The 27,219-nt window shown below is 37.3% G+C and overlaps 5 protein-coding genes across 14 annotated transcripts in view; 1 reads left to right on the top strand and 4 right to left on the bottom strand.

Moving 5' to 3' along the window:
* rabgap1l (RAB GTPase activating protein 1-like) overlaps positions 1–1,863 on the top strand; it is an 81,271-nt gene extending 79,408 nt beyond the window's left edge. For all 3 annotated transcript variants that reach the window (XM_079593270.1, XM_079593271.1, XM_079593273.1), the window contains one exon: positions 408–1,863. In XM_079593270.1, coding sequence (XP_079449396.1) covers positions 408–542 — 135 coding nt within the window. In that variant the 3' untranslated portion in view covers positions 543–1,863. The remainder of the gene's footprint in view (positions 1–407) is intronic.
* A 131-nt stretch (positions 1,864–1,994) lies between these two features.
* On the bottom strand, positions 1,995–8,927 carry LOC306988338 (interferon-induced protein 44-like). 2 transcript variants are annotated; one of them, XM_079593274.1, is made up of 8 exons: positions 8,748–8,927; positions 6,590–7,101; positions 6,421–6,475; positions 4,677–4,872; positions 4,415–4,567; positions 4,159–4,330; positions 3,960–4,060; positions 1,995–3,882 (listed from the first exon to the last, which is right to left on the bottom strand). In XM_079593274.1, the coding sequence occupies exons 2-8, from the start codon at positions 7,098–7,100 to the stop codon at positions 3,685–3,687; spliced, it is 1,386 nt and encodes a 461-aa protein (XP_079449400.1). In that variant the 5' UTR covers position 7,101; positions 8,748–8,927; the 3' UTR covers positions 1,995–3,684. The 2 variants fall into 2 exon arrangements, with proteins under 2 accessions (XP_079449400.1, XP_079449401.1); XM_079593275.1 differs by having other exon boundaries at positions 8,753–8,925.
* A 3,400-nt stretch (positions 8,928–12,327) lies between these two features.
* LOC306988332 (interferon-induced protein 44-like) lies at positions 12,328–18,697 on the bottom strand. 5 transcript variants are annotated; one of them, XM_079593259.1, is made up of 10 exons: positions 17,907–18,697; positions 16,999–17,099; positions 16,801–16,841; positions 15,335–15,846; positions 15,149–15,203; positions 14,001–14,196; positions 13,767–13,919; positions 13,518–13,689; positions 13,319–13,419; positions 12,328–13,241 (listed from the first exon to the last, which is right to left on the bottom strand). In XM_079593259.1, exons 3-10 carry the CDS (start codon positions 16,821–16,823, stop codon positions 13,056–13,058), a joined length of 1,398 nt encoding a protein of 465 aa, XP_079449385.1. In that variant the 5' UTR covers positions 16,824–16,841; positions 16,999–17,099; positions 17,907–18,697; the 3' UTR covers positions 12,328–13,055. The 5 variants fall into 5 exon arrangements, with proteins under 5 accessions (XP_079449385.1, XP_079449384.1, XP_079449386.1 ...); XM_079593258.1 differs by lacking the exon at positions 17,907–18,697 and adding an exon at positions 17,221–17,264; XM_079593260.1 differs by lacking the exon at positions 16,999–17,099 and having other exon boundaries at positions 17,907–17,987.
* Positions 18,698–18,775: 78 nt separating this feature from the next.
* Positions 18,776–22,658, bottom strand: LOC306988334 (interferon-induced protein 44-like). Of its 2 annotated transcripts, XM_079593264.1 has the most exons (9): positions 22,463–22,582; positions 21,472–21,769; positions 21,259–21,388; positions 21,055–21,109; positions 20,793–20,988; positions 20,548–20,700; positions 20,290–20,461; positions 19,784–19,884; positions 18,776–19,706 (listed from the first exon to the last, which is right to left on the bottom strand). In XM_079593264.1, exons 2-9 carry the CDS (start codon positions 21,526–21,528, stop codon positions 19,521–19,523), a joined length of 1,050 nt encoding a protein of 349 aa, XP_079449390.1. In that variant the 5' UTR covers positions 21,529–21,769; positions 22,463–22,582; the 3' UTR covers positions 18,776–19,520. The 2 variants fall into 2 exon arrangements, with proteins under 2 accessions (XP_079449390.1, XP_079449389.1); XM_079593263.1 differs by having other exon boundaries at positions 21,259–21,769; positions 22,463–22,658.
* A 1,179-nt stretch (positions 22,659–23,837) lies between these two features.
* Positions 23,838–27,219, bottom strand: part of LOC306988333 (interferon-induced protein 44-like) — a 47,739-nt gene continuing 44,357 nt past the window's right edge. Inside the window, exons 2-8 of one of the 2 annotated variants that reach the window (XM_079593262.1) lie at positions 25,586–26,114; positions 25,400–25,463; positions 25,121–25,316; positions 24,859–25,011; positions 24,600–24,771; positions 24,418–24,509; positions 23,838–24,340 (exon numbers count right to left, since the gene is read on the bottom strand). In XM_079593262.1, the coding sequence (XP_079449388.1) occupies positions 24,155–24,340; positions 24,418–24,509; positions 24,600–24,771; positions 24,859–25,011; positions 25,121–25,316; positions 25,400–25,463; positions 25,586–26,114 (1,392 nt within the window). In that variant the 3' untranslated portion in view covers positions 23,838–24,154. The remainder of the gene's footprint in view (positions 24,341–24,417; positions 24,510–24,599; positions 24,772–24,858; positions 25,012–25,120; positions 25,317–25,399; positions 25,464–25,585; positions 26,115–27,219) is intronic. The other variant, XM_079593261.1, reaches the window with a different exon arrangement.

Raw genomic sequence — 27,219 nt, 5'->3', positions numbered from 1 at the left:
AATGTTACAACTTTGTTCATGTAATTTTTCTTTGCTTTTGTCATTTTGACACTTCTCATAATTTTTACTTTATTCTTGCAATTTTTACTTAAATCTTGTAATTTTATGACTTTGTTGTTCACATAATTTAGCTTTAATCTCATAATTTTTTACTTCCATCTTTTTTACTTCATTTTCAAACTGTTACTAATTTAATCTTGTACTGTTAAGACTTTATTCTCAAAACTTTATCCTTGTCTACTTACAGTAGATTTTTTTGTGGCACTAAAACGCTGCTGCCGTATCTTACCAAAGAAACTCGGCTAACAAATGTTGTAAATATTACTTAGCAGTTTACAGCCATGTCAGTTTACAGTAACTTTAAATATGATAAAATAACAATATTATTTGTTAATGTTATGTACCAGGAGCTGGAGCATCAGAGGGGCGTTTTGATGACTGAGGTTCAAGCTGCCAAAAACTCCTGGTTCAGTAAAACACTGGGCAACCTCAAGACATCCTCCGGCAACCAGTCACCCTCCTCACCCAAAGAGGGCCAGTAGGACTCGCCAAGGGCTTAACCAAAGGGTAGAGGAGCGTGACCCTTTCGCTTGGCCAATCGGAAAACAAGCTCTCTAATGAACACTACTAGCAACACAACATGGCAATGCAGTATTCCCTCGCATGGACTAATGAAGGACTTGAACAAACCTCTCCACCCAGATGCACTTACTACTGTTACTTTTTTCTTTGCTTGCGATGCCACCTAGTGGATATTAATTATTAGTGATAATTATTACTTTTACCCATGTTCACCCCGTTATCCACTTCTGTGGACTGAGTTTGTGTTAGCAAACTGTCACTTCTAGCATGCAAGTACATAAACTATGACCTTTAGGCCGTCAGTTCAAAGAGTTTAATTGTTTTGTTTTGCTTTTCTCAGAGGGAATACTGCATTCTGCTTACCGTTAAAAGTAAAATAAAAAAAATTGTTTGTTTTTCTATATAGAAATAATAAATGTAACCGTTTTGTCATATAAATATGTATAACTAAATGTTGATTTTTATTTTAATCTTGTACAGCTCTGAAAGGAAAGTGTTCCATTATTTTTTACGATTTTGAATATGAATGTCCTCTTTATAAATGTCAAATACCGAAAAGCACAGAAAATATAGACCATGGAAACAAGCACCCCGTGACATTCCCTCTCCGTCCATTCTCGTAGTTTTCCATTGCTGTAGACGGATTCGCAGTGAGCACGTAATTCACCAGGCGACGCGTTGCGGTGGCCACACGATATTCATGCCAAGCTGCACATATAGTTTATTTTATGTTATTTAACAGGTATACATGAGCGATTCAGTGACAGATGCCAAGATGTCAAGATGTCCGAGCGTCTTAAAAGCCATACGGAGTGAAAGTGTACACCTGCAATCAGTGTCAACTGCTATTTGTCAGGATGTCCATATGAATAATTTTCCTATACGTGTTGTATTTCTCCAAGCGGATTTGAATAATCTGCATGGCTCTTAATCACGCTAACAAGTCACCATATTTACACTGATATAGAAAAAGTTATTGTCTTCTATTTTGTCATTTTTGAAACTGTGATTTAAAAATGCCAAACTAATTATACAAATTAAGAAAGAGATGTCAGTTTAATATGAATTGAGTTTCTGCAGATGGTTACAGGTGTTTTTATATTGTAATCTACAGGACGGAAGACTTTGCGTCTGGTTTATTGTTGGTTCATCTGTTCCACTGTTCCAGCCTGCTGGTGTCGTCTGTCTATTAACTCTCTGACAGTAAACATATGGTTCTTGGTCCATGCTTCATTTGATTCACACCTTTCGTTGTTTCAATAAACAGTAACGCTAATTCAGCTTTTGTCTGTATATTTATCTTTGCTGGTAGTTATCTCAGCTTCACTTACCTTATTGCTTATAATTTTTTTAAGTTATATTTTAGACTCTTGCCTTCATTTTATAGGACAGTACAAGGGTAGACATTATTTGTATAATGAAATTGTTTATTATTTTTGTAACATAATTTTATGTAAACATTAAAGAAATACACCTCATATGACGAAGCGTCCAATGCGTGGTATCGCAATACTACTTGGTATCATGATACTTACACACACACATCAGGTCGCAGCGCCAGCAGTTTCACGTCAGGTTCTTCAGACTCCATTTGTATGTGTAACGTATTGTTGTATGTATGCAGTGCAAAAGCAGCACGGGTATGGTATGGGTATTCGCCTTTCATAACACGTTATCCATGCGTTAACACAAGTCTCACACGTTTTGGCCCGAATAGCCTTCCATACACATATTGTGCTGTCACACAGGCTATATATGACGCGTCGCATATATATCCACAGCTGTATTCCACAAACATAATGTTTATTCATTATTTTTTATTTTAAATCCAAATGTTGTTAGTGACATTTTTTTTTCAGCATTGTGATTCTCTTTGTACACAGTAAAGTTAGGTACAATATTTCATAGACATATTCACTTTTAAATGCACTGCATCACCATAAAGACTTTGAGACCTCACAGTTTACAAGATAAAAAGCTGATATTTTCCATTTAACTTCATATTTGTTGTATTAAGGAGATATAAATGAACTACAAGCTGACAATGTATGAGCAAACCACTATATGTCCACCCTATCATGAACAAATTCAAAATATATTTTCATTGCATAGTGATTAAAATTAAAAATTTGAGATAGTTACACTTTCTTTTCTAAATAACATCTAGGAAAGATATCTGATCAAACTTTCGGGTTAAACTTTATTTTAAGGTGACAGTTACATTGTACTTAAATACTGAGTAATATTAATTTACTACATGTACTTACTGTAGAGAGTTACGATTAGGGTTTAGTTTAGTTGCAATATTAACATTATTATAATAACAATATTAACTGCACCTCAATTCTTTATAAATAAATCACACAAATGGTTTTGCAAACTTGTTAAAATAATTTGCTTATTTTCATAAAAAAAATCAAGATGACAGGGTTGACCTTGGCATGACACTGGACAAATGCTTTAATGGGTGAAGAGAACAGGAACAAGAAGAAACCCTCAAGCAATATATGATACTCGAAATATTCCACTAAAACCACTCATTTGTTAAAAAAAGTGGATTCATTCAGTAACGAAACATCCGGCGTGTTGCATGTTGGTCTATGAAAGATTGTACCTAACTACTGTGTGCAGAGATAATCACAATGCTGGAAAAACAGTCAGTAACATTTGGATTTAAAAAAAAAGAAGAATAAACCTTGAGTTTGTGGAATACAGCTGTGGATCATTTGCTTTCTGTAAACGTGTCATATATAGCCGATGTGAAAGCACCATCCAGCTTTTTTATGTGATATCCCAAAATTCACATAATATAGGTGAATGGCAACATGTGACTGAACTGTTATGTGACAGGAATACAGAACACTCACACTAACACACAACGTAATTGTTTTTGTGCTAAATTTAAAGTCCTGAAATGCAATACAATGTTTGTGTTACTTTAAATTGTTCACTTAGTTCAAAACAGATTATTCTTTGTTCTTTAATAACATTCTTGCATAAGTATGTGGATCTTATTACAGCAAATGTTACATCTAAATCTATCCCCAGCTAGTTTTTGTTCCAGACAAATTCTATATTTTAGTCTCAAACACAAATCTGGCCTCAGCGTAGTTGAGGCTTGGGGTGGCTCTCTGTGTGACCAACATCATCCAGATAGTCGTCTGCAAAGTTGAGCATCTGCTGTATAGCGGTGAGAAGCAGGACGTCACAGTTGAGCTCCAGCTCCAGCTCCTGACTGTAGTTCTTCACCGGTAACACACAAGACACCGGCACACCCAACCGAGAGCTCACCTCCTGCACCTGCAGAGACAAAACAACATCTCAGTCACTCTGAGTCCTGTGGGAACAGCTCATGTGATCATGTGACCATGTCTCACCTTCATCTTGATGTAGGAACTGACATAAAGGCTTTGAAGATCTTCCTCCACTAGAGGACATGCTTCATCTACTTTTGTCATCAAGACGATCTGAGCGATGCCTGAAAATGATGAGGTGTGTCACATGCAACTATCAGGTAGCTCAATGTACACCCTACTTTGGATTACTCACATGATTGGCATAAACATGTTCACTTACCCAGTGTGTTCACTTTTTTGCGTATGGCAGTGAGTTTTTCCTCTAGTTTACTGGACATGAGGGAGATTTTGGTGGCGTCGATCACATACACCACACAGTGGATCTTCTCCTGTAGAGATGCAGGTCTGGAGGCCTTTTGCTCATCCGGTTGAAATGATGCCATGGGGTTGAACTGAATTGTGAGGATTTAGCATAAAACAAACATTTTATCATGCATACTTCAACCTTCATTCATTCTAGAGAATAGTGCACTTACTTTATAGCGGTCTGGTACGTGGCCTTGAAGAATGCTGCTGATGTCATCAATGTCCAGTCCTGCACCAGATTGCTCCTCGAGTCCCATGGTGTCACACAACACAAATGGCAACGGCTTTCCTTCACGGCCGTCTTTCACTGGGTATGTGCGAAACTACCAACCAAGAAGAGAAACACATCAAGACCTGAAGTCATCAAGAGCGGTTCCTCGACCTGAAGAGAGACTTCTGTAGGAAACACTCTGAATCCTGTTGAATCTGTACCTGTGTGGTGAGACTAGTGCCTGCAGATCCTGACATGGCTTTACTGGTTATGCGGCCCATGAAGACGGAGTTGATGGAGTTGAAGAAACTGGATTTTCCAGCACCTACAGGACCGATCATGAGGATTCTGATCCGACTCACAGACGTCAACAGGGGTTTATAATTCCTGATCGATTCCATGAGCTTGTCTCTTCGTCTATAACATAAACACATTTTAATAGCTGTATATCAAATTACAATAGAAAAATATAGCTGCACGCAGTGATGATGGGTCAAAACCCTGATGCCAACGCCTTTAGGACAACTGTGCATGACGGGCAATGTGCTTTTAAAGCGGGTAAATGTAAAATAACTGTAAAAATCGTTTGAATATGCCACAATTACTGCAGCCAGCTGGTGCCACTATGACCATGAACCACAACAGCCACTTCCATGAGATCAATACAATTTAGATGAATATAATGTCATAGAATATTATAGGTCACTTTCAAATGACTGTGAATTTATCATTTGCAACTCAAAATTTTGTAAGTCCATAAGCATTTATCTTAAGGATTTTTTTATATTTTTATTAATCTTATTATTAAACTAACTATGTTGTCAGTGTGTCGTCACACACAGAGGTAGAGTAAGATCAGTGGATTAACTGTTTCCCAGTTAGTTGAACCAGAAGATTCAACAACATTTTAAACAAAAATAAATCAATCTAAACTGTGACAGAAAGTAGATTTTGATGATGTCTAATATATATCCAAAAGCAATACCTAATAAAAGCAAGTCATTCTGAAAACACTGTTCTCAGCAACTTTTCAAAAGACTGTGAAATTATCATTTGCAGCTCAAAATTAAGTCCAGACATATTTATCTTAAGGTCTTTTTTTATAATTTTATTAACCTAATTATTAAACTAATGATATAAAACCTAGTCATTACAGGTGAACTGGATCTATGTCTTTATTGTGTTATTCAAATTTATATAAAAAGACAAGAGCTAAGAGATTTCTTATCCATTAATGCAGGCAAAAGTACAGCAATGAATGAGTTAAACTCTAAACAATCAAAAGTATAAAATAGACTGTTACACACACATACACACACAGAGAGAGAGAGAGAGAGAGAGACAGAGTGAGATAAAAGGATAAGTTGGAGACTGTTTTACCAGATAGTTGAGCAAGAAAATACATTTCCAAAAAAATACAAATCTAAACAGTGATAGAAACTATTCTTTGATTATGTCTAAATATAAAATTTTAGGATAACTAATATAATAACTAATAAAAGTTATTAATTATGACTAAAATACATTCGAGATATCAAAAATGTGCTGGCAATTTAGCATCCTCATCAATGTCTTAGCTTCATGCTGACCGTCTAGAATCGCAAATTTCAGAGCATGTGTTTTTAAACAACCCATAATAGTTAACTTCCTGTTGGGCTGGAGTATGCCAGAGTGTGAAAGTTGTTTGGCCTGATGAGATCTGTAAGTGTATGAGGTTTGGTTACTGTAGGTGAAAAGGGGTGCGCGACAGAGCCCTTCAAATACAACCATATAAAAGAGTCAGCTGCAGATAGCCAACGATTCCAATGTGTGTGCAAAGTTTCAAGAGTTTTTTGAGCATGTTAAGGGACTAAAAAGTGCCTGAAAAGTAGGAAAAAAAAAAGTCTACCTAAAGAAAACAACAGGGCCCTTCGCCCCTTAGGGCTTGAGTGAACAAAATATCTCAAAACCTGAGCGGAAACATACTCAGCTGTCCACAGAACGTTCCTCCATGGTTTCTCCTCAACACTGATTTGAGAGCCTGGCACAATAAAGTAAAATGTTAACAATAAAAAAAACAATGTTATTTTAAAGGACTAAAAAACTTATTGTACATGACTACATATAAAACTCTTTTTTCTGATGATTGACTTACTCTGCTCCACTTTGTACACCTCACATTCAGTCAATTGAGCGTCGTTCCCATACATTGTTGTCGTATTAACAGTAAATGTACTCCCTCCTTGATTTAACAAAACTGGTTGGTTGTTGTAGCAAAAGTACAACTGTTGGCCGAAGTTGGGTGCTCCAGCATCATCAAGACGGGCATTATATCCAGTGTTAATTTTGATGCACACAGGGATCTTGCCTTGAAAGCTAAATATGAATATGTCTGGATCAGCAATCTGCTGCCCGCTTTGAGCATAATCTACACTGGTGTATCCACCAAAGATGTAGCCTGTACGGTTATAGGCTACAAGTAAAGTGGGACCCTGACGGTCACATCGCTGATGAAAGGCAGAAGCATCATATCCATGAACAGAAGCTTTGTAGAGAAGAGTCAGTTCAACATTCCCCAGCAGGCCACAGAGCTGCTTTCTTTGCTCTTCTGGTAAATCAGAAGTGAGGGAGTCCGTGGTAACATTTCTGACTTGTCTTTTATGCATCCTTGAAGACAAAGACATGCAAATAATACAATATAATCTTGAGCTTCATGAATTAATATTTTCAGTCAGCACATTCCACTAACAGGGTAAATTTTTAGGTCCTATTTTATTTGATTTACTTTTACATCATGATTAGATGTGCTCACTGTATTCATAAAGCGTAACCATTTGACCCTGTTACCAAATTTATTGCAAAAAAAAAAGACCAAATCAGTATCTTTCTTTAATTTATTGGAAATATAAGGTATGATAAACTATTGTAAACTTTTTCTTCGTCGAAGCGGAGATCAGGAGACGTTGGAATATCTTTCAAGCAGAAGTTACTCTTTATTGAGAACTGGCTGTGCGTCGCTGTAGTCATCCAAGTCTAACTATAGCTCAGCACAGTATAGTGTATACCTTTCAGAAAACCTTACACAGAGGTGGAGACAATAAAAAGGCAGTTCACACATCACTGCTCTCCTGCTGGTTATACTACAACACGTTCATAATATGATGATTTATTATGAAACAAAATCAACAACTTCACCATTTTTAGAAAAATTGTCATGCAGTGTAATGCCATCAAATTCAGTAGGCTAAGCAATTATCATGCAAAAGCTATGGCTGTAACTATGTTAGCTGCGTACCAACATCATTTGTGTAAAGAATAGGCCTATATTTTTTATGTGCTATTACTTGCCAAACTAAGTGTTGTATAACCAGCAGAAGAGATGTGTAAACTGAATTTGGTGTGTTACAGTGAAGTAATTGAATATTTTTTGTTATATAAAATGTGCAAAAAGAAGCATCATCATACAGGCCTCCCTCCAGGGTGAGGAGATGTGCATATAATGTGCGGTTTAATAACTCAGTGTCATAATATTTAATTGTGATCAGGAAGCCATACATTTTGATTCAGACAGTTTTTGCTTTTAAATATAAGCTTGCTTTCTTTGCTCTTCTGGTAAAGTAGAAGTGAGTGGAGCGTTTCGAGTAGACTAAAGGTCGCTCCGAAACCGGATGTATAAGAAGAAAAAGGATGATTCGAGTTATTTATAACTGCACACTACGCAGTCAAATAACCTGTGTTGTTAAAGCCCTTATTTGTCTGAACTTTTAAACTTGAACAGCACAGTGGTCAACTATTGTTGTGTTTATTTGTGCTTTATAAATAAATGAAATGATAGCTTAGGGAAGAGTTGCGATTGCGAGATTTGCGACTCGAGGCTTTTCGCAAATGCTCCCCTCTTCACGTTACGCGTTCGGCTGCACGGATGTAAGGTAGCCTGGCTATATCATTGATTATTTTTTCAGAGAGAAATGTGACGGTAAAATATAAGATAGGCTACATATTTGCTATGAATGTTATAAAAGCAATAAATATAGTGCACAAATAAACAATATTAATAGACAATATAGGCCTAATATAATATCTTATTCGATCATATATTTTGCTTAGGTTTCGGTTTCGATTCGAAAACAAACAGCAATATTCAGGGGCGCGGGAAGATATTTTAGGGGTCCTATGTTTTTTTTATTGGGGGTTGGTTCACCACCTTTGAATAAGAAACTATATCAATTCTATAAAACTCATCAAAACTCATATTTTAGCTAAATAAATGTTGACTGCACATCAAATTTTTGACAGGAAAAAAACCTGCCTACCTTACACAGCACTGGTGGACTTGCGTTTAGGACAGGAGTAGAGCGGACGAATTCTTTCAACGCAACTGCAACGGAGAGGGGATTCAGCCAGAGACAGTAGGCTATATCAGCCAGCGAGCGAAAATAAACAGGTGTCCTGACATTTAATTCTACCCGTTAGATTACCAGGGTTTACTGCGCATGCGCACATGAATATTGCTTCATAAAAAAGAATTTAAAAAAATCCAAAAGTATGCGGTAGCCTACCTGTCGCTTGTAGCCAGCAGCAGCAAGGCAAATAATAACGAGAGTGATCGTATGAATAATACTCATAATTGTGTTCATAAAATGTAAAGGATTAAATTAGCCTAAATCATACAATAGTATAGGCTATTTTTATATACTAAGTAGCCTATATCGTTCATTATTGTCATAAAAAAACATTTATTTATCAAAAGAGTAAAAAGTAGATAAAAACAAACAGCATTTCTCTTGATATTATTTACCTCTTTGTTATTTATCTTTATCTTTATAGTATTTGTATATATATATATATATATAATGTAGACCTATTTATACATGTATACGCACATAGCCTTCATGCAATAGCCTAAATATCATTCTCTCATTAATATTTAAATTGTAATGTTTTTCTGTATCATATGAACATTTCAATGTCAGTTTAATGCTGTATAGCCTAATTTAAAATAGGCCTACAGTGCTGATAATTATTTGCCCCCTTGGTAAATATGATCAAAGATGACTGTAAAAAATAAATCTGCATTGTAAATCTTTTTGATATTATATCTTATTTAATTTTTTGTAAAAATCTAACCTTTCATTGAAGTAAAATAATTGAAACTGGGGGGGAAATCATGAAATAAATGTTTTTCTCCAAAACACGTTGGGAACAATTATTTGCCCCCTTTTATTAAATGTTTGCAACCTCCTTTTCCCAAGATAACAGCTCTGAGTTTTCTCCTATAATGCCTGATGAGTTTGGAGAACACCTGACAAGAGATCAGAGATTATTCCTCCACACAGAATCTCTCCAGATCCTTCAGATTCCCAGATCCATGTTGGCGCTTCTTCTCTTCAGTTCAGTCCACTCATTTTCTAATAGGTTCAGGCCAGGGACTGGGTTGGCCATTGCAGATGCTTGGTTTTGTGCTCAGTGACCCATTTTTGTTTTTATTTTGATATTGGTTTTTGGATCACTGTCCTGTTGGAAGATCCAAACATGGCCCGTTATAAGATTTCTAGCAGAGGTTGTCATGTTTTGATTTTTTATCTGCTGGTATTTGATCCAATCCATGATGCCATTTATCTGAACAAGATGTCCAGGACCTCTGGCAGAAAATTAGGCCACAGCATAGCAAGATATTTCATTTTACACATGGGGTACTTTTTTATCCCTGTGTGCACCAAATCCATCTTAAGTGTTTGCTGCCAAAAAAAAGCTTTTTTTTGTTTTGTTTCATCTGACCAAAGAACGTTTAAAAAGTACCTGACACTACTGGCACTTCAAACGGGAAACACCAGTAGGCCTACCGCAGCACATCGCCGCGATGTAAAAGTTAAGACAACTAAACAACCAAGAGAAATATATGTCTACCTCAAATGTAACATTTGTTCTGTACATCAGCGTTGGGGGAATAACATTATAATCTTGTTCGGTAGAGAAAGATGCATGTAGGCTACACAGGGACAGTGAAGACACTGAATTAAACATAAAAACAGCCCTCATAATAATCACAAATACACTTACATTTCTATAAATCAGTTTTTATGAATGAATGAATGGCTTGTTCTAACTGTTGCTCTGGTCTTCGTCAACAACACGCGCTTGCACCCCCTTGCTGGTGAGGTCGACAAACAGCAGATGGAGATTAGGCTCGGTAATCTACTGCTTTTCCTGCAGTTCCTGGATGTCAATGTTGAATTTACTGTTGAATTTGAACCACTGAATTTGTGGAAGCGAATTTATAAAGCGAAATAAAGTGGACCGAAAATTGCCTGTTGAATATTATAGGTTGTATTTTTAAACAGTTTAAATATTTTGGAAGTGACATATGAAAGGTGAATATGGATTATTTAATTTGTATTAATGTAAATGTGTTTGAAATGTTTTGAATTGAAATATTCACTGCTTAAATATACAACCATGTTGAATTTCAGCCGATAAAAATGCAAGCCCTAAAAATACAATGCATTAAAATGCAAGCATGGTTAATGCAATGCATATTTTTTTTCAAGTAGTGCAATTCAAGAGGCTTTTTTATTTCAAAAACATTTGCCATTATTTTACTTCCATAGTAATAGTCTTAGAAATGTGTATCGTTATTTTTTATTTTAATCTTGCACAGGTTTAAAATAAATTTTCAAGCGTAAAGGAACCGTATGTAAGAAATGTATTTCAATTAATCATAAAATGGCCCTGATATGTCAGTAGACATTAAGAAATCATGTTCATTTCAAATAGCCTACTTATACCACTGACAACAGTAGTCCGTCCAGGATATTGTCATTTAAAACTTAAAAGTGAAGTTGCAGCCCTCAACTGATGTTGATGTTGGCCCTGTCCCAATTGGCACACTCCGGACTTGTGGACTTCCTCAGAGTCCACACTTTGGTGACGTCATGTAGTGCAGACCTATAGGGCCTTTTGCGCGAGTCCACTAGGGCGCATTGAGAGGTATTTTTGGGACAGACTCGATCGCCACGCCGGAAATTGGAAGACGGTCCGGTTGTTGTTTAAATATTATATTTCTACATTTACATATGATTCAGTAAAGCCCTGACATTCGGTTATATTTATTTAATGAATCATAATGCGATCGTAGCCTATTATTCAGTGCACTATTTATGTTTATATTAAATATAAATATATATTTATGTTTGAGACATCAACCACTGGTTGATGACCATATGTTTGTATAAACTGTAGGTAATAACTGGTAAAATGTACACATAGGTCATAAAAACCATAATGATATTTACACTTAAATATTTTTTTCATTCCCATTCGTTGTCTGATTGGCCTTTCGCAAATTCGCAAGGATTTCTGGGTAGTTAAAGTGTGTGAAGCCTGCATCCATGCGGGCTTCGAGGAAGACCGCTTCAAGGGTACAAAGGGGGCGCTGCTGAGCACACTTCAGATCGTTAAAATGATGAATGGGACGGTCTACGGACTCGCAGACTCAGCGAGCACACGCAATTTAAGTCCACGAGACCGAAAGTCCACATGAAGTGCGTCATTTGGGACAGGGCCGTTGTCATGTTGTGTGTTGGCCTGATGCACCACCTTCCACCTATCTACCAATCACGAAGTCAGCAGTGTTTTGGCATCCGGGTTGCCAGCTCTGCTCTAGTTTTGCCATTGGATCCTTGTAGCAGCCTACATTCCTGCTGGATCCTGCAGCCTATCTGGCTAACCCTAACCCTAACTCAGGGGGGAGGGGGGAGGGGATACACCGCTCTACAGTAATTTGAAAGTGATTGCAGTACCAGTTTGGGCCACAATCTTACATACGGTTCCTTTAAAGCACAAAATAAAGAAAGATACATCAAAAGAAGCATGTTTTTTAATATATTTTTTATTGAGTTTTAGCATATTGAATTCTCTGGTAATTTGCAGTCCTAACACATCATTCTAGAATTATAACCCATAAATCTGACCGTGTAACAACAGTTTAACAAGCAAAAACATGAAACTGATAACCTTGTTTGCATTTTCTTTAATGCATTTTCTATGACTACAAAAAGAACTAGAACAGGCAAATAGAACCGAATAACAATCTTCTAACTTAAAGGTGAACTATGCAGGTTTTTTACCTTAACTGAACAGCTTAGAGAGTCATTGGAATGGTTATATTAATTTTTTCGGGTTGAATGGTGGTCGTCTTGCACCCCCCTATCGCCTGTGAGCGAAAAAACCACCCTTGCAACTTTGGGCCTCAGGAAGTATCGCGTGATATCAGGTCTTGCGATCTGATAAAAAAAAAATCTGCTAAAATTATTTAATTATTGCGCTCCCTCACGCTGTTCGAACCCGAATGGAGAAGACGTTGTAAAGAATGTCCCATCTGCTTTGATGTCGTTGATCTAGCCTCTGGTATCTGAGAGTCGCCAACGAGTTTTTCGACAGTGTTGTCAAATATCTATTCTGAAGCTGTAGGGGAGCTCTATAGAGAAACCTGCGAGCAAAAAGCGAGAATACAGCAAATTCCAAAAAGCGAGAAAAAGAAATTCCCGAAACTGCATAGCCCTGCTTTAAAACTTATTGTGCTAATCAAGAAGTCTATATCCCGATCTATAATACACAGCACTTTATTTGGGTTTGTCCTCCACGGGACCAACATCATCCAGATAGTCGTCTGCAAAGTTGAGCATCTGCTGTATAGCGGTGAGAAGCAGGACGTCACAGTTGAGCTCCAGCTCCAGCTCCTGACTGTAGTTCTTCACCGGTAACACACAAGACACCGGCACACCCAACCGAGAGCTCACCTCCTGCACCTGCAGAGACAAAACAACATCTCAGTCACTCCGAGTCCTGTGGGAACAGCTCATGTGATCATGTGACCATGTCTCACCTTCGTCTTGATGTAGGAACTGACATAAAGGCTTTGAAGATCTTCCTCCACTAGAGGACATGCTTCATCTACTTTTGTCATCAAGACGATCTGAGCGATGCCTGAAAATGATGAGGTGTGTCACATGCAACTATCAGGTAGCTCAATGTACACCCTACTTTGGATTACTCACATGATTGGCATAAACATGTTCACTTACCCAGTGTGTTCACTTTTTTGCGTATGGCAGTGAGTTTTTCCTCTAGTTTGCTGGACATGAGGGAGATTTTGGTGGCGTCGATCACATACACCACACAGTGGATCTTCTCCTGTAGAGATGCAGGTCTGGAGGCCTTTTGCTCATCCGGTTGAAATGGTGTTGTGGGGTTGAACTGAGGATTTAACATGAAACAAACATTTTATCATTCATACTTCAACCTTCATTCATTCTGGAGAACAGTCCACTTACTTTATAGCGGTCTGGTACGTGGCCTTTAAGAATAATGCTGATGTCATCAATGTCCAGTCCTGCACCTGATTGCTCCTCGAGTCCCATGGTGTCACACAACACAAATGGTAACGGCATTCCCTCACGACCGTCATTCACTGGGTATGTGCGAAACTACCAACCAAGAAGAGAAACACATTAAGACCTGAAAAGAGACTTCTGTAGGAAACACTCTGAATACTGTTGAATCTGTACCTGTGTGGTGAGACTAGTGCCTGCAGATCCTGACATGGCTTTACTGGTTATGCGGCCCATGAAGACGGAGTTGATGGAGTTGAAGAAACTGGATTTTCCAGCACCTACAGGACCGATCATTAGGATTCTGATCCGACTCACAGACGTCAACAGGGGTTTATAATTCCTGATCGATTCCATGAGCTTGTCTCTTCGTCTACAACATAAACACATTTTTATAGCTGTATATCAAATTACAATAGAAAAATATAGCTGCACGCAGTGATGATGGGTCCAAATCCCGACACCACCTGTGTCTGTGGCTTTAGGACAACTGTGCATGACGGGCAATGTGCATTTAAAGCGGGTAAATGTAAATTAACTGTAAAAATCTTACATATATACCCAAAAGCAATACCTAATAAAAAGCAAGTCATTCTGAAAACACTGTTCTCAGCAACTTTTCAAAAGACTGTGAAGTTATCATTTGCAGCTCAAAATTAAGTCCAGAAGTATTTATCTTAAAGTCTTTTTATAATTGTATTAACCTAATTATTAAACTAATTATATAAAACCTAGTCACTACAGGTGAACTGGATCTATACTGCTTTACCAGTTGGTTGAGCCAAAAAATACTTTTCCAACAAAACTAAACTGTGACAGAAATTAGTCTTTGATCGGGTCTAAATATATATACAAATGCAAAAGCTAATAAAAAGTTATTAATTGTGTATGAAATCCATTTGAGATATCAAAAATCTGCTGGCAATTTAGCATCCTCAGTGTTTTAGCTTCATCCTGACTGAGTTTGGTCATAATAGTTAACTTCCTGTTGGGCTGGCGTATGACTTAGTGTGTGAAAGTTGTTTGGGCTGATGAGAGCTATAAGTGTTTGAAGTTTGGTTACTGTAGGTGAAAAGGGGTGCGACAGAGCCCTTCAAATACAACCATATAAAAAGGTCCGCTGTAGAGCCCCCCACAACCCCCATGTCCACTTGTGCGACCCTGATTGCCGACGATTCCAATGTGTTTGCAAACTTTCAAGAGCTTTTGATCATGTTAATGCACGAAAATGTGAAGAAAAAAATGTATCTAAAGAAAATAGCAGGGCCCTTCGCCCCTTAGGGCTTGAGTGAACAAAATATCTCAAAACCTGAGCGGAAACATACTCAGCTGTCCACAGAACGTTCCTCCATGGTTTCTCCTCAACACTGATTTGAGAGCCTGGCACAATAAAAGTAAAATGTTAACAATAATAAAAAAAACGTTATTTAAAAAGACTGAAACTTATTGTACATGACTACATGTGCATATAAAACTCTTTTAAAACTATTTTTTTCTGATGATTGACTTACTCTGCTCCACTTTGTACACCTCACATTCAGTCAATTGAGCGTCGTTCCCATACATTGTTGCCGTATCAACAGTAAATGCACTCCCTCCTTGATTTAACAAAACTGGTTGGTTGTTGCAGCAAAAGTACAACTGTTGGCCGAAGTTGGGTGCTCCAGCATCATCAAGACGTGCATTATGTCCACTGTTAATTTTGATGCACACAGGGATCTTGCCCTGAAAGCTAAATATGAATATGTCTGGATCAGTAATATGCTGCCCGCTTTGAGCATAATCTACACTAGTGTATCCACCAAAGATGTAGCCTGGACTGTTGTAGGCTACAAGTAAAGTGGGACCCTGACAGTCACATCGCTGATGGAAGGCAGAAGCATCATATCCATGAACAGAAGCTTTGTAGAGAAGAGTCAGTTCAACATTCCCCAGCAGGCCACAGAGCTGATTGATTTTCTCCTCTGTTAAATCAGAAGTGAGGGAGTCCGTGGTAACATTTCTGACTTGTCTTTTATGCATCCTTGAAGACAAAGATATGCAAATGATACAATATAAATTGAGCTTAATGAATTAACATTTTCAGTCAGCACATTCCACTAACAGGGTGCACTTTTGGGTCCTATTTTATTCATTCATTTATTTTTACATCATGATTAGATGTAGGCTACTCACTGCATTCATAAAGCTTATAACCATTCAATCCTGTTACCAAATACAATTAACATTTAAAAAAGACCAAATCAGTATCTTTCTTTAATTTATTGGAAATATAAGGTATAATATATAGGGGACATTCGTTCTCAAACTAAACTGTATTTAGAAGGGCCATTTGCATGACAGCATTTTCAACTAAAAACGTATGCGTTTTGGCCGTTCATTTACACAACAGCAGCGTTTTGGGGGCGTGAAATAGCAAACTTTTGGAAACAGTTTCCAAACAGGTTCCAAAGTGCAAGTTTTTGAAAACGACACCATTAACGTCTCTGTATAAACTACGTGAGGTGACGTCACGCGCATTCAGTCTCTTTACAAAGTGACGTTGGTGTGAACAGTGATGTTGTCCTTTGTGCGCGAAAAGGAAATCGCAAAGGAAAAACTTTGACGTTTTTAGTATGGTTGTCGTTTAAACATACCCCAAATTTTGCTGGGTTGAAAAGCTGTTCAAATAAAATGAATAGAATGTAAAATTAATGTTCTACTGTTATAAAACACACATGTATACAAATTTGTCTATTTTGTTTATTTAAATGTAGCCTACTATATTTTGTTTATATTACAACAGCTAAAAAACAGCTCATATTTAGTTTGATGCCCTGCTGATGATCCACATTTTCTGAAGGTCAAGTAGGACTACCTTCTTTGAGTGGCCATTTTTGGAAAAAGTTAATAAAAGTCACTCTTCCCCTGTGACTTGTGTATTAATTTGTTTGTTTGATGTACTAATGCACAATTCAATTTTATTTTTCGTACTTACTTTCCTTTAAACTTGCTGTTCATTGCTTCTGTGAATTGCCACTGTACAAAGAGTTATGGGAATTAGCAGACCAAAATAAAATCATTTTTAACAGCATATTTTCCAAACACTAATCAATAAAAAACAATTAAAAACAATTTAGAATATATGTATGTAATATTTTATACTCTTATAATATGTACTGTACGTGTAACTTACCTTTCGTAGAGCACTTGCTGTGTGAAAAGCAACACTGAAATGCTTCAACTTGTTCTTAGGATGTTACACCCAAGTCAAACCTGTTCCAAGTTCATTAATTCCTGTGGTACAGGAACGTTTTTTTTTTGCATTGAAATGTATCAATAAACAATTAATTAATTCTCAGGTCTCTCTAAAACAATGTGTATTGAGGGAGATAAAAGTTTGAGCAAACAGAAGTACCTGTGGTGTCAACCGCCCAATATTCCTCACCTGACTTTGTGTCTGAGCAAACAGGTTCTCATTTCTCAAACAGTAGTAACAGTGAACACCGGAGGTTTCCATGTCTGTCGCATTTACTTTTCAGTGGTGTATTGTTTCCAGTTTCAATTAAAAAGTTCTAATATACATATATTAGTATTTGTTACTGCAAAAAGAAGCATCATACAGGCCTCCAGGCGCATTAACTCAGTGTCATAATATTTAATTGTGATCAGGAAGCTATACATAAAGTTTTTGCTTATGCCAATATAAGGAATAGCTCTTTCCAAACTGGACTTTACTCATGGAAAGTTGCATTTCTTTTAGAAATATATTATACTGTAAACTTGATAAGATACTGATCTTACACCATTCTTGCATTAAATAAGCCACAATAAATAAATGTAACTCAAGTAATACACCAATTGTCTGGCTTAAAAATACATTATGGCAACTAAGCCACCTATAAGGCATGATGTCACATGATTTGGCATTAATTACCCAGAGAGTTCACTTTTTTTGCGTATGGCAGCGAGTTACATGCACAGATGACTTGTGTTGTGTGTATATAATAGACAAATATAGTCTTATATATTGCATATAAATATTGTGTATTTGTGCACTATATTTATTGCTTTTATAACATTCATAGCAACTATGTATCTTACCTTTTACAGTCCCCTTTCTCTCTGAAGAAAGCCTGCCTACGCCTTTCATAGTAGCCTCTTACATCCACAGCCGAAGGCGTAACGTGAAGAGGAGAGCTTCTGGAAAAGACATCATCTCGAGTCACAATCGCAACTACCCTCTAAGCAAACAAACAGTAATATTTTAAATTCAACTCTATAACGCATGGCGGCACTGGCAATCAATTAAGAGTCATTAAAATTGGAGTGATATGTTCTCGTTTACGAAGCCCAGATAAAAATCTGGCTGCAGCATCGTTTGATGTAGAAAACTTACTATTTCCAGGGTTAAAATCAGTTTTTTCTTTACCCACAGAGGGCCTGCTTGCATTTAAATGTAAAAACATTAAGGACATCCAGGATATCCTTTCTTGACATTATGCTTCAAATGCAGGTAGATTTGATGGTCATCTGCATAAAAATGAGAAGACACTCCATGCCTCATAAGAATAAAGCCTAATGAAAGCATGTATAGAGAAAACAAAGTTGGACCCAAAATGGAGCCTTGGGGAACACCACAGGTAAGAGTAGCTATGGATGAAACAGAGCCTCCAATGCCTACTGAAAAGGTTCTGTTACTAAGAAAAGATTTAAAACATATAAGGGCACTTCCTCGGATGCCCACACACTGTACAAGGCGTGACAATAGAATGCCATGGTCAATAGTGTTGAACGCTGCACTCAAATCTAAAAGCACTAAAACTACTGAGTCCCCAAAGATAATATTCTATGTTGTAGTTGTTTGAAAATTATCATTGACTTTTTCATGTTATAGACTTGAAACTGAGAGTTGAAAATTAATAGCACCATAACGGGCTGTTATCGTACAGCTTAAATAACTGGAAGCGGATGACACCAGACGCCTCGCACATTTAATTTAGTTAATTGACTAATCACACAATCTGTGCTACATTTTTGTCTCAAAATATCTAGTAGACATTAATGCCAAATACATAGTAGGCCTACAAAATAGTCAATCTTTATTAGTCCTCATACAGAGTGTAAGGTCACAATAGTCCACAAATCAAAACAAAAGTGAAGAATTATAGAAAATCAGTCTTGAATATCAAGCGTAAAAAGTACAGCGAAATTACACAAATTGAGTTAAAGTAAAAAAAAAAAAAAGACTAAAAAGAAAAGTGTACTCACTTAACTGTACACTTATTTAATATTAAAAATTAAAATAAAAAAAGTAAACTTTTTCATAGCTAAATGAAATATGAGTATAAAAGTACTGAATGTTTCGGCATAAAAGCAAATAATGAGTGGCCAGAGTGTGATCACAGACCTGCAAACTCACAAAAGGTAAAGAGGGTGGCATGTTTATGAACCGCGAAAAGTTATTTTAATCTACGGAAAAGTAGAGAATGATTCTGATTGGCCAAAAGACACATTTCCGATTCTTTTGAGGTTTATTGTGCCTGCAATTTCACCCTGAAAAAAAATATCTACACGATTCACATAAATGCATATTTTGAATAAAAATGCCAAATTTCGCTAGTTTGGAGGTATAGTGATCCGCTTTCCTTAAGCTATGTAAATGATTCGCAGAGCTTTTGATTTGGCCATTTTCTAATCTAAACCCTAGAAAAAACCTTATATAGGTTTGTCCTCCACAGGACGTATATCATCAAAATAGTCGTCTGCAAAGCGAAGCATCTGCTGTAGCGCCGTGAGAAGCAGGACGTCACAGTTGAGCTCCAGCTCCAGCTCCTGACTGTAGTTCTTCACCGGTAACACACAAGACACCGGCACACCCAACCGAGAGCTCACCTCCTGCACCTGCAGAGACAAAACAACATCTCAGTCACTCCGAGTCCTGTGGGAACAGCTCATGTGATCATGTGACCATGTCTCACCTTCGTCTTGATGTAGGAACTGACGTAAAGGCTTTGAAGATCTTCCTCCACTAGAGGACATGCTTCATCTACTTTTGTCATCAAGACGATCTGAGCGATGCCTAAAAAATGATGAGGTGTGTCACATGCAACTATCAGGTAGCTCAATGTACACCCTACTTTGGATTACTCACATGATTGGCATAAATATCAGTGTTTCCCTTAGGATTTTTTTTCAGGGGGGGGTGGTAGATCCCGCGAAAATAGTGTCGCTGAGTGGCATGTATGGATACGTGGTGTAAAATAAATTGTAATCTAAAATCATGTCTAATTAATTGAAATCATGAAACTTTTATTATAAACAAATATTAAACTTATACCATTTTTTTTTTTTTTATTCTATGATTTTTTTTTTTTTCACACAAATTCAATGTTGCGTTTTTTCTGGTAATCAAATGAAGACATAAAACCTGAATTAAATTTATTTTAATCATATGAAATGAAACAAACTAAACATGTTCACTTACCCAGTGAGTTCACTTTTCTGCGTATGGCAGTGAGTTTTTCCTCTAGTTGGTCAGACATGAGGGAGATTTTGGTGGCGTCGATCACATACACCACACAGTGGATCTTCTCCTGTAGAGATGCAGGTCTGGAGGCCTTTTGCTCATCTGGTTGAAATGGTGCCATGGGGTTGAACTGAATTGAAAGTAATGGAAATGAAAGATAAATTTGACTCCTAAATATACATTTCTAAGCCCAGAAAAATTAACCCATGCACTTACTTTATAGCGGTCTGGTATGTGGCCTTGAAGAATGCTGCTAATGTCATCAGTATCCAGTCCTGCACCTGATTGTTCCTCGAGTCCCATGGTGTCACACAACACAAATGGCAACGGCTTTCCCTCACGACCGTCATTCACTGGGTATGTGCGAAACTACCAACAAACAGGAATCATTATTCGTTGTGGAACAATTGTCGTTTTATGTCACAAGCCAGCCTTGTCCTGAAGTCCTGTTGAATCTGTACCTGTACGGTCAGACTAGTGCCTGCAGATCCTGACATTGCTTTATTGGTCACATGACCAGTGAAGATAGAGTTGATGGAGTTGAAGAAACTGGATTTTCCAGCACCTACAGGACCGATCATTAGGATTCGAACACGGCTGATAGACGTCATCAGGGGTTTATGATTCCTGATCAATCCCATGACCTCGTCTCTTCGTCTACAACAGATATTATTTCAGATTTCCATAGGAAATTAGCAAAATAGAGATTAAGAAGAAACATACTCAGCTGTCCACTCAACATTCCTCCATGGTTTCTCCTCAACACTGACTTGAGGCTCTGGGAATTGTTGAATAAAGATAGAACATTTTGTTGGAGTAATGTTAAAAGACACCAAATAAGTTATTATATAAAAGAGACAGAAATTAATTTGTACTTGATTTTGTGTGTAGAATATAGGATGGTAATAAAGCTGATGATTGACTTACCCTGTTCCACTTTGTACACCTCACATTCACTCAGTTGAGTTTCATTCCCATACATTGATGAGGTATTAATGTTGAATGCATTCCCTCCTTGATGATACACAGCTGGTTGGTTGTTGTAGCAAAAGAACAACTGTTGGCCAAAATTGGGCCATTTAGCATCATCGTAACGTGCATTATATCCACTGTTAACTTTCATGTAGCTACAGGTTCCACCTTGAAAGCTGAACAGGAAAGCTTCCTCATCTGTAATTTGCTGTCCACTTCGAGCATAATCTACACTAGTGTATCCACCAAAGATGTAGCCTGGACTGTTGTAGGCTACAAGTAACGTAGGACCCTGACGGTCACATCGCTGATGGAAGGCAGAAGCATTATATCCATGAACAGAAGCTTTGTAGAGAAGAGTCAGTTCAACATTCCCTAGTGAAGCACAGAGCTGTTCTTTTCGCTCTTGGGGTAAATTAGAAGTGAGGCGATCTGTGCTGACTTTTCTAACTTTGGCTTTTTGCATCTGTAACAAAAGAACATACAAGTTACAAAACAAATCTCCACACAATCTTTGAAACGTAGTCTTCAGCCTTCTTAGGAGAAAGTGCCATTTGTGTCCACAGATCTTAATACTGATAACAGGAATTACAGGATAATAGTTTGAGAAACTTCACTCTGTTTAGTGTGTTATGTTAACTAAATTTAAGCAATTTAATTTTTAAATGTTCATATTTGCTTTATTTATTGAATGAGTTAGAACCAAGTTGGATTCTAACTTAGGCTATGTTTGCTTTTATTAACTGAAATGTGCTTTCATTGTCACTATGTAGTTTATATAAAATGTTTTACATTTCAGATAAATACAGAATTCTTGATTCGTCTGATCATTTTGTTCAAACAGAAGTACAGTTTTACTTAAAATTGTAAATAAAATAACTTTCTAACAAATAAAAATGGACTTGTCCGTCGACTGCATGTTTACACAGAAAACCAAAAACAGTGCACGTGTGGAACACAAAAAAAAAGTGAAACTGAATAAACAATGAAAAGCTTCAAAATAAAGAAAGACAAACGATTAATTGATATTCAACCGTTTGCTGTTGGAAGATTACATTGATTTTATATCAGATAAATAACTTAGTTTTGAAACCTGAATATCAGTTATTGGGTGCATAATATGCAGTGTGTTTTTTCGATAAAAAAAAACAAAACTTACGTTTCGTAGAACACTCGCTATTTGCTAGAAACCTCGAAATGCTGCTTCTTTTGTGGACTTTGACTTTAGGCGAAACGCTCTAACTGCACTGATATTTGCATTGGCTGTGTTACTGCGGGTGATATTAATGTTATAAAACGTCTCTATAAAAGCTCTATCTCTTGGATCTCTTGGAGATTTTTTTTTTTGCAATAGTGACGTTGACACTGAACCTCAAAGGATTTAAAGGTGCAGTACACATAAAAAAAGGAATAGTTGGGGAGAACAGACGTTGCAACACTTTGTGCTTTATACCGTGATCAAAGTAATAATCCACATCTTTCTGTAATCTGACAATTATATTTAAGAAAAATGTCCAAATTAAACTTCAATGAATCTTGTTAGCATAGCAAAGGAAAATACTTCAATGCATCATACATGCCTTTGGTAAAAAGACAGTAACACAATCATTCATTAACACTGAGGAAATTTAAAACCATTAGCCCCAAAAGAAAAATCTTTACCAGCAGCGATTTATTAGGAAGGTGTTTCCCACGTGACAAACATCATCCAGATCAGTCATCTGCAAAGTTGAGCAGTGAGAAGCAGGACGTCACAGTTAAAAGTGAAAGTGACATGTGAATACCAAGTATAGTAACCCATACTCAGAATTTGTCCTCTGCATTTAACCCATCCAAGTTACGAGTATAACACACACACACTGCAAACCGTGGACACACACACCCAGAGCAGTGCAGGCATTCACAGACGCACCCAGCGAGCGATTGGGGGTTAGGTGCCTTGCTCATGGGCACCTCAGTCATTTCCTGCTGGTATTGAGAATTGAACCCACAACCATTGGGTTACCATCTGACTCTCTAACCATTAGGCCATGACTGCCCCAAGTTAAGTTCCAGTTCTAGCTCCTGACTGTAGTTCTTCACCGGTAACACACAAGACAATGGCACACCTAACCGAGAGCTCACCTCCTGCACCTGCAGAGACAAAACAACATCTCAGTCTCATCATGCAAACGCAGCCGTCCGTTTTCGCTGGAGGAAAACAACTGTGGTGTGATGAGGGGTGAACGCAGCAAAAACTTTTGCAGTGGATGAGAAACTACCGTAATTTTGTTTGGGAAAAAAACAAAAATAAAACCTCCTCGTCTAACCCAAGACACATAGACACCTAAAGAGACATAGTAGTACTACAGCAGAGATAAAAATTTACTACATTTGTCAATGTAATTTTTTTCCAGCTTATTCCGTTCTGTGATTGGGTTTCTGTAAAGTGTAAAAAAAAAAAAAAAAAAAACTTAATTCGAAATTTTCAAATGTTTCACTAATATATATTTTTTATACATAGTAGACATAATAAAGTCTTTGAAATATGTATTATTAATTTTTATTTTACACAGGTGTACATTTTCAAGCTTAAAGCACAAAATAAAGAAAGATTCATTTATCAAAAGAAATTAATTTTTATATATATATTCTTTATATTATTCAGTTTTAGCATATTGAATTCTCCATGTTTTTTTCTGGTAATTTGTAGTCAAGTAGGCCTACCTTATTTGCATTTTATTTAATGCATTTTCTATTACTAAAAAAATAACTATAACAGGCAAACAGAACAGAATAACAATCTTCTAACTTAAGATTTCTTATTGTGCTGATCAAGAAGTCTATATCCCGATCTATAATACACAGCACTTTATTTGGGTTTGTCCTTCACGGGACCAACATCATCCAGATAGTCGTCTGCAAAGTTGAGCATCTGCTGTATAGCGTTGAGAAGCAGAACGTCACAGTTGAGCTCCAGCTCCAGCTCCTGACTGTAGTTCTTCACCGGTAACACACAAGACACTGGCACACCCAACCGAGAGCTCACCTCCTGCACCTGCAGAGACAAAACAACATCTCAGTCACTCTGAGTCCAGTGGGAACAGCTCATGTGATCATGTGACCATGTCTCACCTTCGTCTTGATGTAGGAACTGACATAAAGGCTTTGAAGATCTAGAGGACATGCTTCATCTACTTTTGTCATCAAGATGATCTGGGGAATGCCTGTGAAATTAAGATATGTCACATGGAGGTAGCTCAATGTACAACCTACTTTGGATTACTCACATGATTGGCATAAATATGTTCACTTACCCAGTGAGTTCACTTTTCTGCGTATGGCAATGAGTTTTTCCTCTAGTTTGCTGGACATGAGGGAGATTTTGGTGGCGTCGATCACATACACCACACAGTGGATCTTCTCCTGTAGAGATGCAGGTCTGGAGGCCTTTTGCTCATCCGGTTGAAATGGTGCCATGGGGTTGAACTGAATTGAAAGTAATGGAAATGAAAGATCGATTTTTACTAATAAATATACATTTCTAAGCCCAAAAACATGAAACTATGCACTTACTTTATAGCGGTCTGGTACGTGGCCTTGAAGAATGCTGCTGATGTCATCAATGTCCAGTCCTGCACCAGATTGCTCCTCGAGTCCCATGGTGTCACACAACACAAATGGCAACGGCTTTCCTTCACGACCGTCTTTCACTGGGTATGTGCGAAACTACCAACCAAGAAGAGAAACACATCAAGACCTGAAGTCATCAAAAGCGGTTCCTCGACCTGAAGAGAGACTTCTGTAGGAAACACTCTGAATCCTGTTGAATCTGTACCTGTGTGGTGAGACTAGTGCCTGCAGATCCTGACATGGCTTTACTGGTCATGCGGCCCATGAAGACGGAGTTGATGGAGTTGAAGAAACTGGATTTTCCAGCACCTACAGGACCGATCATTAGGATTCGAACACGGCTTATAGACGTCATCATGGGTTTATAATTCCTGATCAATTCCATGAGCTCGTCTCTTCGTCTACAAACCAAATCACAAATATGATTTAATCAAAATTACATTTTATTTTATTAATGAATGATTTCAGCAACAGAAAAACATACTCAGCTGTCCACAGAACATTCCTCCATGGTTTCTCCTTGACCTGAGGCTCTGACAGTATACTTCCTGTTGGAGTAAAGTAAAAAAATTATATATTAAATTAGTAATTATTGAAAGAGACTAGATTTTATAACATAATTTTACTGTACATAAGACATAACTATATTTTTTTCTGATAGTCGACTTACTCTGTTCCACTTTGTACACCTCACATTCAATTAGTTGAGTGTCATTCCCATATAGTGTGGCAGGACTAAAACTGAACGCATTAACCCTCGCTGGATTAAATCCTTCCCGTCCTTGATGATACACAACTGGTTGGTTTTTGTAGCAAAAGAACAACTGTTGGCCAAAGTTGGGCCCTTGAGCATCATCAAGACGTGCATAATGTCCACTGTTAACTTTGATGCAGAGAGGTGCTACACATTGAACTCTGAACAGGAAAGCTTTCTCATCTGTAATTTCTCGTCCACTTTGAGCATAATCTACACTGGTGTATCCACCAAAGATGTAGCCTGAAAGGTTGTAGGCTACAAGTAACGTAGGACCCTGACGGTCACATCGCTGATGGAAGGCAGAAGCATTATATCCATGAACAGAAGCTTTGTAGAGAAGAGTCAGTTCAACATTCCCCAGCAGGCCACAGAGCTGCTTTCTTTGCTCTTCTGATAAACTAGAAGTGAGTGGAGCTCTGAAACTGAATGCCAACGAATCCATCTAAAAAGAAAAAGGATACAGCCTATATGATTTGAGTTCTTTGTAATAGGCACACATAGACACAAGCAGTCAGATGATTTGTGTTGTGAAAGCCCTATACGAACTAACCGAAACTGATCGAAATTGAAACCTAAGCAAAGTATGATCATATAAAATACAATCTTTTATATTGTATATAAATATTGAGTATTTGTTCACGATATTTATTGCTTTTATAACATTCATAGCAACTAGGGTATGTATGTTACCTTTTACAGTAATAATGATAAACGCCTTTTCGTAGTATCTTAGATCCACAGGCGAGCGTCAAGCTCCCCTCTTCCCTCTTTTAAAACAACACAGCCCTCAAAGATACTATTTCATTTTTTTTAATAAAAAACAATTTTCCACTGTGCTGTTCAATGAATAAGTCTAATATACGTACATACATACATACACAGAGAGAGAGAGAGAGATAGAGAGAGAGAGAGAGAGAGAGAGAGAATTAAAATAAATACATAAGCCTAGTTTATGATGAGTTAAATGTCCGGGTAGAAAGAAAAGACTTTAACTTAGGTTTAAACTCGAGTATGGAGGATAGGGATCTTAGAGGTAAAGGAAGACTAAGTCCAGCAACTGAAACACACGGTCACCTCTCGACTTCAAACTTGATCTTTGGATGGGACAGAGTATTATTGTTTTTGGACCACAAGCATCTGACTGAAGTATTCAAGTTTAAAAGTTCAGACAACAAAGAAGGCGCCAGACCATTTTAGAGATTTAAAAGCAAACAGCAATATTTTAAGTTCAACTCTATAACGCACTTGCAACCAATTAAGAGTCATTAAATTTGGAGTGATACATTCTCGTTTATGAAGCCCAGTTAAAAATCTGGCAGCAGCATTTCGAACCATTTGAAGCCGTGACACTGTGACATTCCAAAATATAGGGAATCACAATAATCCAAACGAGTTAGGACGAAACCATGTATAACTCTTTCAAGGTAGATCAAGGATAGGAAGGACTTTACTCTGGACAGAAGTTTTAACTAAAAAAAAAGCTTGATTTAACTACTGGATTGTGTAGGTCAAACTTCAGGGAGGAATTAAAAATAACTCCCTAATTT

The sequence above is a fragment of the Phoxinus phoxinus genome (assembly GCF_949152265.1).
Source record: "Phoxinus phoxinus genome assembly, chromosome: 20".
In the NCBI taxonomy this organism is placed as follows: domain Eukaryota; kingdom Metazoa; phylum Chordata; class Actinopteri; order Cypriniformes; family Leuciscidae; genus Phoxinus; species Phoxinus phoxinus.
This window is presented reverse-complemented; position numbering and strand designations above follow the sequence as displayed.

Excerpts from the sequence above, each read along its gene's own strand:
- LOC306988332 (XM_079593256.1), bottom strand. The coding sequence starts at position 17,322 with ATGGAAACCTCCGGTGTTCACTGTTACTACTGTTTGAGAAATGAGAAC. Across the intron at positions 16,842-17,220 it reads TTGGGCGGTTGACACCACAG|TGGCAATTCACAGAAGCAAT; the intron begins GTACTTCTGTTT and ends CTCTTTGTACAG. Across the intron at positions 13,920-14,000 it reads GCACTAGTCTCACCACACAG|TTTCGCACATACCCAGTGAA; the intron begins GTACAGATTCAA and ends CTTGGTTGGTAG.
- LOC306988334 (XM_079593263.1), bottom strand. The coding sequence starts at position 21,769 with ATGCAAAAAGCCAAAGTTAGAAAAGTCAGCACAGATCGCCTCACTTCT. Across the intron at positions 21,110-21,258 it reads GGTGTACAAAGTGGAACAGG|AGCCTCAAGTCAGTGTTGAG; the intron begins GTAAGTCAATCA and ends AACAATTCCCAG. Across the intron at positions 20,989-21,054 it reads AATGTTGAGTGGACAGCTGA|ACGAAGAGACGAGGTCATGG; the intron begins GTATGTTTCTTC and ends TATCTGTTGTAG.
- LOC306988338 (XM_079593274.1), bottom strand. The coding sequence starts at position 7,100 with ATGCATAAAAGACAAGTCAGAAATGTTACCACGGACTCCCTCACTTCT. Across the intron at positions 6,476-6,589 it reads GGTGTACAAAGTGGAGCAGA|GCTCTCAAATCAGTGTTGAG; the intron begins GTAAGTCAATCA and ends TTATTGTGCCAG. Across the intron at positions 3,883-3,959 it reads GTTCCTACATCAAGATGAAG|GTGCAGGAGGTGAGCTCTCG; the intron begins GTGAGACATGGT and ends TTGTCTCTGCAG.